At 33.5% G+C, this 12,835-nt stretch overlaps 1 protein-coding gene across 1 annotated transcript; it reads right to left on the bottom strand.

Annotated features, from left to right (window-relative positions):
- Positions 1-1,564: 1,564 nt before the first annotated feature.
- LOC133296087 (peptidyl-prolyl cis-trans isomerase CYP21-4-like) lies at positions 1,565-9,190 on the bottom strand. Its single transcript, XM_061495037.1, has 8 exons — positions 9,020-9,190; positions 8,379-8,535; positions 7,789-7,828; positions 7,481-7,531; positions 7,240-7,325; positions 2,838-2,963; positions 2,565-2,715; positions 1,565-2,061 (listed from the first exon to the last, which is right to left on the bottom strand). Exons 2-8 carry the CDS (start codon positions 8,528-8,530, stop codon positions 1,975-1,977), a joined length of 693 nt encoding a protein of 230 aa, XP_061351021.1. The 5' UTR covers positions 8,531-8,535; positions 9,020-9,190; the 3' UTR covers positions 1,565-1,974.
- Between the last annotated feature and the right edge of the window lie 3,645 nt (positions 9,191-12,835).

The raw sequence follows: 12,835 nt of genomic DNA on the forward strand, positions 1-12,835 counted from the left end.
CTTTATTCATTTTGGATCTAATAGCTCATGGTCTCTAAGATATCCTAATTATCAAAACTGAAATTCAGAAGCATATTTAGTTGTTTTTTCTGAACTAATCTTTATACGGTGTTAGAATGACTTCATTTAATATATATACATATATAATTTGGACTAATCTCACAACTCAATATTCGGCCAGTCACTAAGCCTCAATATAGGGGTTGAATTTATACATCCCTAAAGTGAGACAAAGGCTCCTTGGTTATATCACATTTTTATCTCATGCACACCATCTCACACACACAAGTGAGAGCCTGCTACCTTAATCTCCTCCACCCCCATGAATACCCTTCTTCACCTTTGAAGACACACCTTTTGTACACTCTACTCTCTTTATTCCGGCGGATTGTAGCCTCATCAAAACCACCGTATCCTCACACTCGCGTCTAATTCTCATCAAAACCTTTATTAAGACCCATTCACCAAGTACGTCAACACTTAGGTTTATGTTTTTTTTTTAAGGTTTGATATTTCTCATATTATAGAAAATAAAATTATTTCTTATATATATATAAAAGTATATGCGGGAGAAAATAAATATGGATAAAAAGACACCAAAAAGTCCAAAACAGAGCCCTAGCCTCTTGCTGCATACGACCCAAAGATACAAGAACAAATATAGCACATTTGTCCACCCCTAGAATCATCTCGGTGATTTTACTTATAAGAATTTGAGGTAGGATATTCTTACTACCAAATGTCTTTACTATCAATCTACCACCATTTTAATATAACTATGTACTTTGGAAAATATATTAAAAGCTGTTTTTTTTTTCTTTTCAAAAACTTTTAGAGATTGTCAGCTGAAAAATGGAATCCAATGGTAATTAGAATAGTAATAGATTGATAGTAGAAATATTTGATAGTAAGAATATTCTACCTCTAAGAATTTTTCTTCTGCCAATATTTTTCTTTACTGAAATAATACTGGTACGTAAGGTGCAAGACACATAAGTCACAAAAATAGGGGGAGGCCATTGATGGTGGGTGAACAGAAAAAAGAGAAAGAAAGTAAAGAGTAAATATTCAGTGATCTAGAGAATTATGTGAATTATAAAAGAAAAAATTATAAGTGGCATTATTTTCTGTATTCTTCCCTTAGCTGATTAAGTCATGACAACTTAACCATATTTTATGTCACGAGAAACTCCTCAGGAGAATGTCCATCTATAATATATTAGCACACACTATTTCAGACCTATGCATGTACGACATTTGATGTGTCATCATATGCCAACAGCACACAAATAAAAGTTTTGCAGCCCTCATTTTATAAGACTAAAATCCTACCAGAATATTTGAGTGTTCAAAGTTAACTTGAATGGCCAATTTCTTAAAACATCAACAACAGTAAGGATGAATTGCGTTACCAAGAAAAACTAACACTGATTGAGCAAAGCAATAGGAATCAGTTCTCTGGTTTTTTAACTTTAAAACATAATACACATCCTACTAATGCTACCTGTAATTTACTTCGTGGTTGTCGCTTATATAACCAACTAAAAATGTGAATTGAGCTTCATTTCAAAATAGATTACAAAACCAATCAGTCTGGCTCACCCCTAAAATGGCCACCAATTGAGACACAAGATACATGAACTGCATAATAAATAAATAAATAAAGGAACCATTTTTGTGATTTCATCGTACCCCTTTGAGGTTACAAAAGAAGATTCATGCTACAAGAAAATTGAAAAGGTGATATCACCAAACCAGCAACAGACCTGCCTATATCCCCCATTGATCACCTGACAAGAAGACCAAACAAAATGACAGAAAGGGGAAAAAAGGAGATTGCATAATGCCTGCATGAGTATTGATTGAGAATTGTGGTTCGTATTCCTGTACAAAAGATTTGACCAGAGTACCAAAACAGGTTATCAGCAAAGAAGTATGAGAAGTCATTATGCTATTGATTCAGGCAGAGAGCCTTCACATCATCTGCCTAAGAGCCACATCAAGTATCCCAATAGAAATTTTTGGTTGGTAATGTTCATCTGTATCCACTTCTTCAATTTCCTGGCATAGGAATGTGAAACTATCAATATTAACTGCAATCATGAAACGGTGTTGATTTTGGACAAAGAGTTTGCGAGCATTAAAAACCATAATTTTTCAGAAATAATAACAAAAATCATATATAAATTATAATCACACAACTTGCTGTTTTTTCATTCCAATCCAGATGTTACTGTCTTTAACCAATTTATCCAGATGTCAAGATTAATATGGTATCTAACTTCTAAAACCATTATTGCTTTTATTACTTTATTTTCAAAAAATGATTACAAATACAGGCAAAGTGATGAATCAACTAATAACGGCATTAAACATCAAATTTAACCTTTATTCTGTCTGAAAATTAGTAAAAATGATATGCACTAACTGCCAATACATGGAAAGATGCACAAAAAGCCTTCTTAGCAAATAGGAATAGGAAAAAGACAAACTATAGGAAAGGGAAAACAAAATTCCACATACATTATCAGACATAATGATGTGAATAAAACAAATTCAGTCACCTGAACAACATCCTCTCCCTTAATGACCCGCCCAAACACTATAAGCTTCTCATTTAGATCTGGTATTGGTGCAGTTGTGATGAAAAGATCAAATCCTTTGTTAAAGTATTTGCCCTTGGAAGTTCCAAGCATGAACGCTTCATGTTTCATACTAGTTAATCATCACAATATTTAGTAATTAGAAATATTATGCAAGTCACAGATGGATTATCACTACAATGGTCTATGGATATCAGAAACATCAAATTGCAAAAACCAAAATGATCAGAAAACCTTGTATATTTCTTTCCTCTCAGGTTCCAATCTTCAGTAGCTCCTGGCCCTTGGTTATGACTTGCCTGAATCACATAGTGCTTAATTACTTGGTGAAAAAGCATCCCCTTGAAGTGCCCTTTTTGACTGAAAACACAATTGTAGTTTGGGCAGGAAGCATAAGCTAGATTCGAAGAAATTTTATACAACAAATCAATTTTACAAAAACAAACTACTAACACAAATTGATGCCAATAAAAGCTAGAGAAATACTACATCCATTGAGCTGTACTGCACTCTAAAGGTTGCTTCACAACCAGCTTTGATCTCTCCAGCCAAGACAGAACACATTCATTTCAGGCTGCGGATGGTATGCTATATCCAGCAATATAGCAACACTCAAAGTTTAGCACTCGACTCAGTTTTCAAACCTGTCACATGGCTTTATAATACCTCCCACATAATCTCTGACAAGGAAGTCTACTCACACAAAATGGGAGTGACCTTGTAGAAAGCCTATAACAGGTAGTGACTAGACTTATGGGTCTATGATTCTTTAACTAAAAAGACCTATCCTTCTTAGGTACTGGAGTGATGAAACGGGAATTCATGCTTACCCCAACAGCTCCAGAAAAAAGCAACAGCGAAACCGTTGTTCTTGGAGCTTTTTCCTTATCCATACTCCAAATAGCTCTCTGAACCTATAATGCACTGACACTGACACGGGACACGACACGATACGCCGACACGTTAATTCTTAAAAATGTCATATTTCGACACGTTGGGACACGTTTTGATATTAAATAATAATTTTAATATATATAATATAATTTATATTTAATACATATAACAGCCCATAATAAGCCATATAAACAATCAAATATTCAAATTTCATAACATAAATATAAACAAAAATAATTTTTCGTACCTTATTAATTTTTCATGTCAAATTTCGTAACAGAAAAAATTGATTTATCAATTATTTTTGTATATTTAGTTAATAAAAAAAAAATGTGTCGGAACGTTGACTGTTTGTCCAACAAAGTTGACTGCATGTTGAAAAAGCGTGTCGGAACGTATCGGAGCGTTGACCGTGTGTCCCAAAATGTTGACCGCGTGTCGGAACTTGTCGGTGTCCGACACACATTTTTTGAAAAAATGTCGTGTCCGTGCTTGCTTGCTCTGAACTTCCTGCTCTTCAAAGGGCCTTTCCAACCATTAATCATCAACCCTTATCCTGAAAAAAAGGACACCAGACTTTCAATAAAGAGCCTGTGGGGGTTTTACTCTGTAAATAAAGCCATATGGAAATGGATAGTTTCTCTTGCAATCACTCAAATGTCTCTAATAAGACTCCCATCCTCAAGAGCCAACCCCTTAGTATGACTTTCCCTTCTTCTTGCTCCATCATCTAACCAAATGAGCCATGAGTTCTATTGCTCATTGGTTTCCACTCTGAGTAGCACCTCTTCAAAATCAATCCTAAACCTGACCATTTGTTTCAAAGAAAGAGGTCGTCTGATTCTAATTTTCCTAAAGAATAAGGGTCTGTTTGATTGTGTTCTGGTTTTTTTTCTTTGTTAAAACTATTTTGTAGAATAGTTATGGAAACAAGTGTTTTCTATGTTTTTTTTTGTTTTAAAAGTTAAAAGTTAAAACACAAAACAAAAACAACTCAGACATGTTCTTTAAATTTGATTCTAAAAACAAGAAAACAGTTACAATTTTTAATATTTTTTTTACAAAACAGGCATCAAACGAGTTTTTTTGTTCTGAAAACCAAAAAACTGTTTTTCGAAACAGTATTCAAACAGGGCCTAAATCTCTGATAATCATAGAATCTCCTCTGTTCTAGTCCCAAGGTTTCCAAAAACATTTTGATTCGAGTCTTTTAACCTTAAGCAACTCCAATTTGTCACAAAGTAAGGACCTTACCACTGCTCTGCTCTAGACGCTTGCCACACTTCCTTAAGAAAAGGAGGAAAGATGTTCAATCACAAGTTCTCAAAGAGGAAAAGGGTGGAGCCAATTTGATATTGCCAGAGATAAAAATAATGGGGTAATGATTAAAAAAAGGAGCAGTAAGGTATCATGCACAAACAAGTCCATGATGTTTTAGTGCAAGAAAAAGCAGTATGCTCTCTAGTAGCTGACCATGTAAAATGGGGATAGGTATTAGATAAGGGTATGGATAGGTCCCTTAGTTTACAAGCTTAAAATATGGTCATCAAAGCTCCTCATAGTAGAAGTATCTGACCACCTTCCAGTTTTTCATTATGGATCTCAAGACATTGAAATTGCCACAAGATGCCAAGAAGGAGCACAAAATCCAAAAACAAAAATTTGAACTACCAGAAAAAAGAGTGTAACCTAGGTCTGGTCGGATTGTAGGCTGAAGTGAATCACAACTGCGCTCTTCCTTTCACATCAACCAAGACCAAAACCAAGAAAGTCTAATAAAGGGAATCAACTTTTGAAGCCACTCCAGTGTCCCATAAGACTAGCATCTACTGAATGCCTCACAAGAGGAGAAGCATTCCCCATCTCTGAACCTCCAATACATAAACTTCTAACCAAGAAACCATCTACCTCCTCTAATATAGTCTATTGAAGCTGAATTATATCGGCAATAGCCTTAGAGATTATGTCCTTAACTTTATTACATTTCCTTGGTTCCCCTAAACTTCTAACATTAAAACTAAAATCTTCAAGAGAACAGTTTATTCCGTACTCTTCCCTTCAAACCTCCATAGTTTACCAATTTTGCAAGTTCCTTCTATCTTTCATGGCATGGTGTTTTCTAGTAGCTTATGAGTTTGGATATTCCACCACAAATACCTCCACCCCATAAGAATGGACCATGCTTAAATTTAAGGAATGAACCAAGAGATGTAATTCTCGGTGATACCTCATTGCCCAGCTACTTAATGGCCATCACATTTTCCTTCAACTGGAACCCTTTATGATCACCATTCAAAATCAGAAAACATCTCGACCTTGGCACGGAGTGGTAGAATGCAAACAGACACAACACCAGGATACTTATCCTAAGTTCCTAGCTAAGACTACCTAACCAAAAAATAAAACCCAAAGATGGAAGATCATGAAGAGAAATAAAACAGGGAAAATCAGATGAAGGGAGGGACAACTGAAAATATAAGTTTAAGAAACTAATCCCTGTTATCGCCAAGCCCTGTATTTGTCAAACTGCATTACCCAAAATGATTAAAACTGACAAGCTAGCAGAAAGGTGACCAAACAATTTGTGATTGCTCCTTTGGAAGAGCATTACTCGCACAAAGAGGAGACATCCTAGTAAGCTGTTCTTTCTCCTTAAGGTGAATTTGTTATAAGCTTATGGCTGCAGCAATTCTTGTAGCTTCTCAGTGAGCAACTCGTCCTTAGACGCAAAAGTATCCTCCTCCACCAAAAACATTTGAATCAGAAACTGATTGTTCACTAGAACCAGACAAAGCTCAAGACCAATACATTTTTTCTGTCGAAAAATTACAGCAACAACAACCTTCTTCCTTGTCACTCATAGGAAGCAACTCTCCTGCTGATAAAGGTCTCATTGAGCATGATTCTGAAGAACAGTTGTCCCCTGAGTTTCTTCTTGACAAAGAGTGAGTTTCTTAGCAATTAAAATATTTTTATTCCATTTATTGTTTAGACAGAATTATTCATAGATATAATTTGAGTCCTTCACTTAATAGTTTAGGTACTTTAACAAGTAAAAAAGAAACAGGTAAAATGGACCATCAGGCATTCAGGCCAAATATTTGAGCACCGTTTTGTTGGAACATTGCATTATAATCTAAAACTTTTCCACTAAGTACTTGAGTTTCTTTTTGTCATCAACTTTTCCAATTCGGTCCAATTCTATATACTCGGTCCAATTCTATACAGTATATAGAATCATCTAATTGAAGGCAGAAAAGGATAATGATATATCTATTGTGAAGGACAATTTCCATCTTCAATGGCAGCTCCACAAGATAAGAGGTTCAATATAAAAATTTAACCAAAAAGTGAGTCAAATTTTGGGAATCAAAACATATTAGATTAAATTATCGAGGTATGCATGAAATTCAATTAGAAAATCAACATTACTGAATTATGCTACAAACATAAGGCTTTTACACTAATTCAGTCAATTTTAATATTATTTGAGAGTACACACCAAACAAAAAAAAAACTCGGAATACTCTAATTACCCAAAAAAATAAACTTTTTCATTTAATGTTCCCCAACTCAAATCACAAATCTAACAAAAAAAAATGACTGAAATCACCAAAAATAGAAGAATGGCTGAAAAAAAAAAGAAACAAGAGTTTGCAGCAAACAAACCCTAAAGAATTCAGTGGCTACCATTTCAAATTGTGGAAGTATAGACTGCATAAAGGGAAGACCAAGTACTCACCATAAGTCAATGAATTCATCAACAACTTCAGGGGCACTTTCCTTGTAAAGTTCTATTATTATAGAACCTTTAGAGGTATTTAAAACCTATGAAAAGGAAGAAATAAGTAGTCGTTTTCTACGATCAAATTTCAAATAATAATTTAAATTGATATGCATTCTAGACATTATTGAAAAATCAATCCAAGATGATTAGAAAATGTGCAAAAGCAATCACTGCAGGCTGGTGAATGAAAGCTTACAGCGTATCCAGGTAAATCAGATTTCTTGGATTCCACAAAAGTATTTTCATCCTACCAAAAAAATAGTTTCTATAAGAATGGCAATGAATATCATTAGAATAATCATGGATCTAGAGAAAATAATAATAATTCTATTTACAAATGAGTTCCAGCAACCCTATCTCAATGGACGAAAATAAAACTCTCACATAATATGCACCAAAGAATAATAAAAGGAAGGAAACACATGGCAAGTGTACAAGAAAACAAGCAAATATAAAATTGCCAAGAGTTATGAAAACCCTTTATAATGTAGTTTAAGACAGTACCTCTGAGACTGATATGTGGTTCTCTGGTTGAAATCTCGTCCTAAATGTACATAAGGTAATGAATTATTAGATAACAGAAAATCCTCTTCAGAAGTTCATCCCATGTGAGAAAATGGGATATATCAAGTTAAAATTAAAATTCATTGCTTACTACAATAAAAAACCATAACACAAATGATTGTTCCATATAAACTCATCTTGTTAAGAGTTTAAATCACTTAACAAATGCAACAAAAAAATGGAAAAGCTTTCGTACATCTTGACAAACAAATTTTTTCTTCTGCCCAAGACAGAGCATTAAATAAAGTGACACCACAATGAAGATAAGGGTTCAATCACCGCAAAATATGTGGAGAATTCAACCAACAACAACAATAACCAATGGCCAAGACTAAAATAAAGCCTGAAGCAATAGCATCCCAAAAATATTCACATTTATGTTGAACACATCCAGATGATTCTCGCACAAGCAAGAGCTAAATTTCAACAAGTACTAATTTTTATCACTTCTTTAACTGTTTTTTGTTTAGGAAGCAAAAGATATAATACATATCATTTCTCACACTCAGAACAGTAAACCTTTTACTAACCTGTTGGACCAATGCCTGTATGTAGCAAACAGGAAAAACGCAAATATGAAAAGAATTAATGAGTAAAATACAATAGACGTGGCACTGATGCGGGAAGGCGCCTTCTTCCTTTTGCTTTGCTGTATAAGAGTTTGAGGTTTGATCCTCCCCATTAAGCCTAATCATCAGTTTCAATGGTCATTAATTTCCAGTCAATAAATCAAAAACAAGCCCTCCAAATGAAAAACCAATCAAACAAAAGAAAATGATGATGAATATCAATAATAATAGGAAAGTAACTACTCATTTCATTCAATATAAATATAAGCCAATTCTTATCATCAACTTATAAACATGAAAAAGCAAAAACCAACCAAATCCCATGACACAAAGTTTGAAAATTCCAATAAGGTTAAAAGGTTTGAGAATTCCCAGGTAAGAATTCCTCTCAGCCTGTTTCCATAGCAAGAATCAATGACAGTTGCAACAACTAAGAATTGGGTCTCAAAAACCAAAACTAGGCAAAACACTGTGTTAAACAAATAATAATAATAATAAAAAATACCCATTATTTAGCAGAACTCAAATATGGCATAATTCTTCTCCTTCTACTAGTATAGTTTGTAAACAAAACAATAAAAGTGAAAATCAAATTATATAACCTGAATGAATGGTGAAAGGTGCTTGAATTAGAAGGAAACACAAGTCGAAAGAGGGTTTTGGATTTGTAAGCAGCACCAATTGAAGGATGAGGAAAGCACATCAATGAGAACGTGTGCTTCTTTTCAAGCAAAACAGGAACCGAGTTTGAAAGATAAATTCGCTCTACTTGATCAAAATTGAAAACAGAGCGCTACCGTTTTAACTTTTTTTTTTTTATTCCTTTTTTATTTGTTCTTAACATTCATGTCGAATTAGTTTATAAATAATAATATTTTATTTTCTAATGTTATTAATTTAGTTTTAATATACACTAATTTTCGGACTAATATTATCCAATGAATTAAAAAAAAAATACTGTTTCTAAGATCAAATTAATGTCATAGTCTTTCAAGAAAGAAATTGATGTTACGAAAATGTATCAAAAGCAAGAAACAAAATGGGGTTTACTCTCTCTTTTTTTAACGAGAAATATTTTAATTCATATCTTACGAAATTAATGTGATATTAAATTTATTTTTTTGTTTTTATTTTTAATTGATATGTTTTTATTGATAATTACAAGAATATTGCATTATTTTTATTTTGTTTTTCATTGTCTCCTTTTTTTATCATTTTTTTAATAAAATCTTGAACCAATGAACAAAATAAATTAATGTGATATTGTTATAATTATTATTAAAAATTTATTAACTGAAAATTAAAAATAAGACAAAATAAACAAACTAAAATTATTAAGGACACGTGGATTATGTTATTAAGATTTATAGAGATTCAAGCAAGTTTCACATTTATAGAGATAATTTATAACCAAATTTTAATTAAAAATAAAACATTTTTCCTTCATATACATTTTTTAGATATTACTGAATATGTAAAATTGACGAAAACAGAGCCTTAATTTACAGAATAGAGGATGTGTTGCCAAATTGAGAGAGGTTGAGATGAGAAGGCCAATGACTTTTATTAATGTCTATTGACTGAAAATGAAGGGAATAATGACTCATGCATGCATATGGTGTTCATAGAGTCCATTTCTTTTTTTCAATAACATACGGAAAAAAATAAAGGGGCATGTTACTAGGGTTTTTTTTACCCTTTTGTCCTTTTTAAAATAAAAATTATCAGTATGTCTTTATTTTTATACTATTTAAAAATTTGACATTTTACTAAAACTTAATATTAATTTTGACCGTTGACTGTTTGATGTAATCGATTATATAAGTCATCTAACCGATTAGATGGCTCAAATTTACTTTAAAATTTTAAAAGATCATAACTTTTAACTTGATGGTCTGAATCAGGTGTTTTTTTTATTTCACTTAACTTTTTTAGATATATATGTTGGAATGATTATTTTTTAGTATTGAAAAGTGAAAATAAAAATAAGAATTAAATAACATCATCCACAGAAATAAAATATGTCAATGAGGCACAAGAAAGCATTTTTTGGAAGAAGAAAAAAATGACAAAGTCCCCTTTGGATACTTGCCAGCGCATTCGTCTCAAAAAGTTATCAAAAAAAGAATCACCTGATTCGGGCACTCGAGGCCAAAGTGATGGCCTTCCAAAGTTTTACAGTAAAATATTCCAAATTTAGTGCCACGTTAGGTCTTGTGATACCTCAAAGCCCCTCCTCAAGTCCAATATTAAGAGTATATGACCTAGAAACTCGTTTGATCCAAAAAATCTCGTGGAAAAAAATTTATATGGCTTCGTTCGTTGATGTAATCGATTACTATATACTAATGTAATCGATTACATGGTCTAGTCAACGGTCAAATAGAAAAAGATTGATGTATAGTTTTGAGATTGGATAAAGTGGTAATTATTAAGTTAATTAGGGGCAAATGGGTAAAAAGAAAGCTAATATTACTCTCATGTTACATGAGAGAGAAATTCTCTCATGCACTTACAAATTAGAGGAGAGAGGACATAGAAAAAATATAGAGTGGTCTCACCTTTGATTTGTTAGTGCATTAGAGAATTTTTCTCTCATCTAACATGAGAGTAATATTCTCCAAAAAAAAACACTATAGACGACACATATGGGGGACTGCTACCCCTATAACATCATTCCTAACCAAAATTATACAGCCTTATGGGTGGAGTGTTCGCGGTCTAGATTGGATCGATTTTGAAGCAAAAATCATATGATCCAATCCCTTCAGTTTGATCATTTAATCATCCATTCAGTTTGGATTTATTTTTAAATCCAATCTAATCCAATTCAATCCAATTTTATTTGATTTGGATTGGATCGGTTTTTGATTTTTTGAAAAGCCTAAAATTTTAGTTTTACAAATCACTAGCTATATCAAATAAAGTCATTCAAAGTTATAAACTACTGAAAAATTCAAATCTTCAAAATAAAACAAGTCTTAAAACTCATGAAGAGTTAAAATGGATTAATAGACAATAAAAAACTAAAACAAGATAGTTTGCTATCAATAACATCCAAGACTCTAAGTCACCATCTTTCAAAAATAATAAATATATAATACATTGGATCAGTTTGGATTGTAAACCGAAAATCGATCCAATCCAATTAAAACAAGCAATTTTTTTCGGTTTTTGATTTTTTCGGTTTTTAGTTAATTTGATTATCAGTTTTTTAGTTCGGTCACCATGGTTTGAATTGGTTTGAATCGATTGATAAACATCCTTGTAGATTCATGGAACTCCTGAACTTGCCAATCAAAGGTGTGGGATCTAGTAGCCAACCAATCTGCAACTTGGTTACCTTCACGCACAGTGTGTGTAATCTATAAGGTCCAACCCTAATGATAAGGTTCTGAATCCTTGCTACCAGATTTGCCATAGGGTGTTCTTGGTTCACAACCATTTAAGATGAGGTTAATAGCCACCAAGGGGTCCCCCTCCAACCAAACTTGTCTGAAACCTGCTGCCCATTCCAGCTCCAGTCCTAGTAAACAGCTCCATATATAGTTCTGCCATTAGTTAGTTGTAGTATCCAAGATTTTTGGAGAAGCCCAAAATCCACTTTCCCGAAAGGTCCCTTAGAACTCCACCGTAGCGTACGCGCAAGCCTCCCTGCGAGGATGCCCCATCCACATTGACTTTAATCTGTTTTTTGTAATGAGAAGAAATGATCCCACTTACTATGGTGCACCAGCTCCTCCCACATGGCTCGAAAGCCAGGGCAGTCTCTGATAGCGTGGATGCCCGCTTCTGTCACCTCCTGACATCGAAAGCATATGGACTACACCGCCAAGTGTCATTGTTGTCTATTATCATTTGTGACGAGGGCCTCTCTTGTGAATAACCAGAGGAAAAATTTTATTTTTTCTGGACCCCTCCTCCCCTACTTCCAAACAATCTTCCAGGTGTTCCTTTCCTCGTTTCTTCTATGATGCACGATGACAGAATATGTAGAGCTAACCGAGAACCGGCCATCATGAGATCTATCCCAAATGGGCTTGTCCTTACCATCGTTATACTTGGGATGCAACACACCATTAATTTTCCCATTGACATGATATGGTAACAGGTGTCTGAAAAGGTGCCAATTCCATGATCCTGTCTTTGATACATAATCCACCACCTTCCATTGTATCTGATGAGTCGGCATTGGTTGAGTTACATGCGAAATCAAAGGATTGCAGTTTGGGACCTATCGACCGAGCCAGAATGAGGTGTTTTCTCCTACGTGCATCGGCATCGACACGGGACACGACACTCCGACATGTTAATTTTAAAAAATGTTAGATTTTGACACGTTAGGACACATTTTGATATTAAATAATATTTTAATTTTGTAGTGTATATTATATTTAATATTCAATAATTTAACAAAA

The sequence above is a fragment of the Gastrolobium bilobum genome, unplaced genomic scaffold, assembly GCF_033153095.1.
Source record: "Gastrolobium bilobum isolate Gb01-03AN ecotype WA unplaced genomic scaffold, APGP_CSIRO_Gbil_v1 utg10943, whole genome shotgun sequence".
Classification (NCBI taxonomy): domain Eukaryota; kingdom Viridiplantae; phylum Streptophyta; class Magnoliopsida; order Fabales; family Fabaceae; genus Gastrolobium; species Gastrolobium bilobum.

Coding starts and splice junctions, on each gene's coding strand:
- LOC133296087 (XM_061495037.1), bottom strand. CDS start 8,530: ATGGGGAGGATCAAACCTCAAACTCTTATACAGCAAAGCAAAAGGAAG. Junction 7,532..7,788: donor ACCACATATCAGTCTCAGAG/GTACTGTCTTAA, acceptor TTTTTTTGGTAG/GATGAAAATACTTTTGTGGA. Junction 2,716..2,837: donor AGAGGAAAGAAATATACAAG/GTTTTCTGATCA, acceptor ATGATTAACTAG/TATGAAACATGAAGCGTTCA.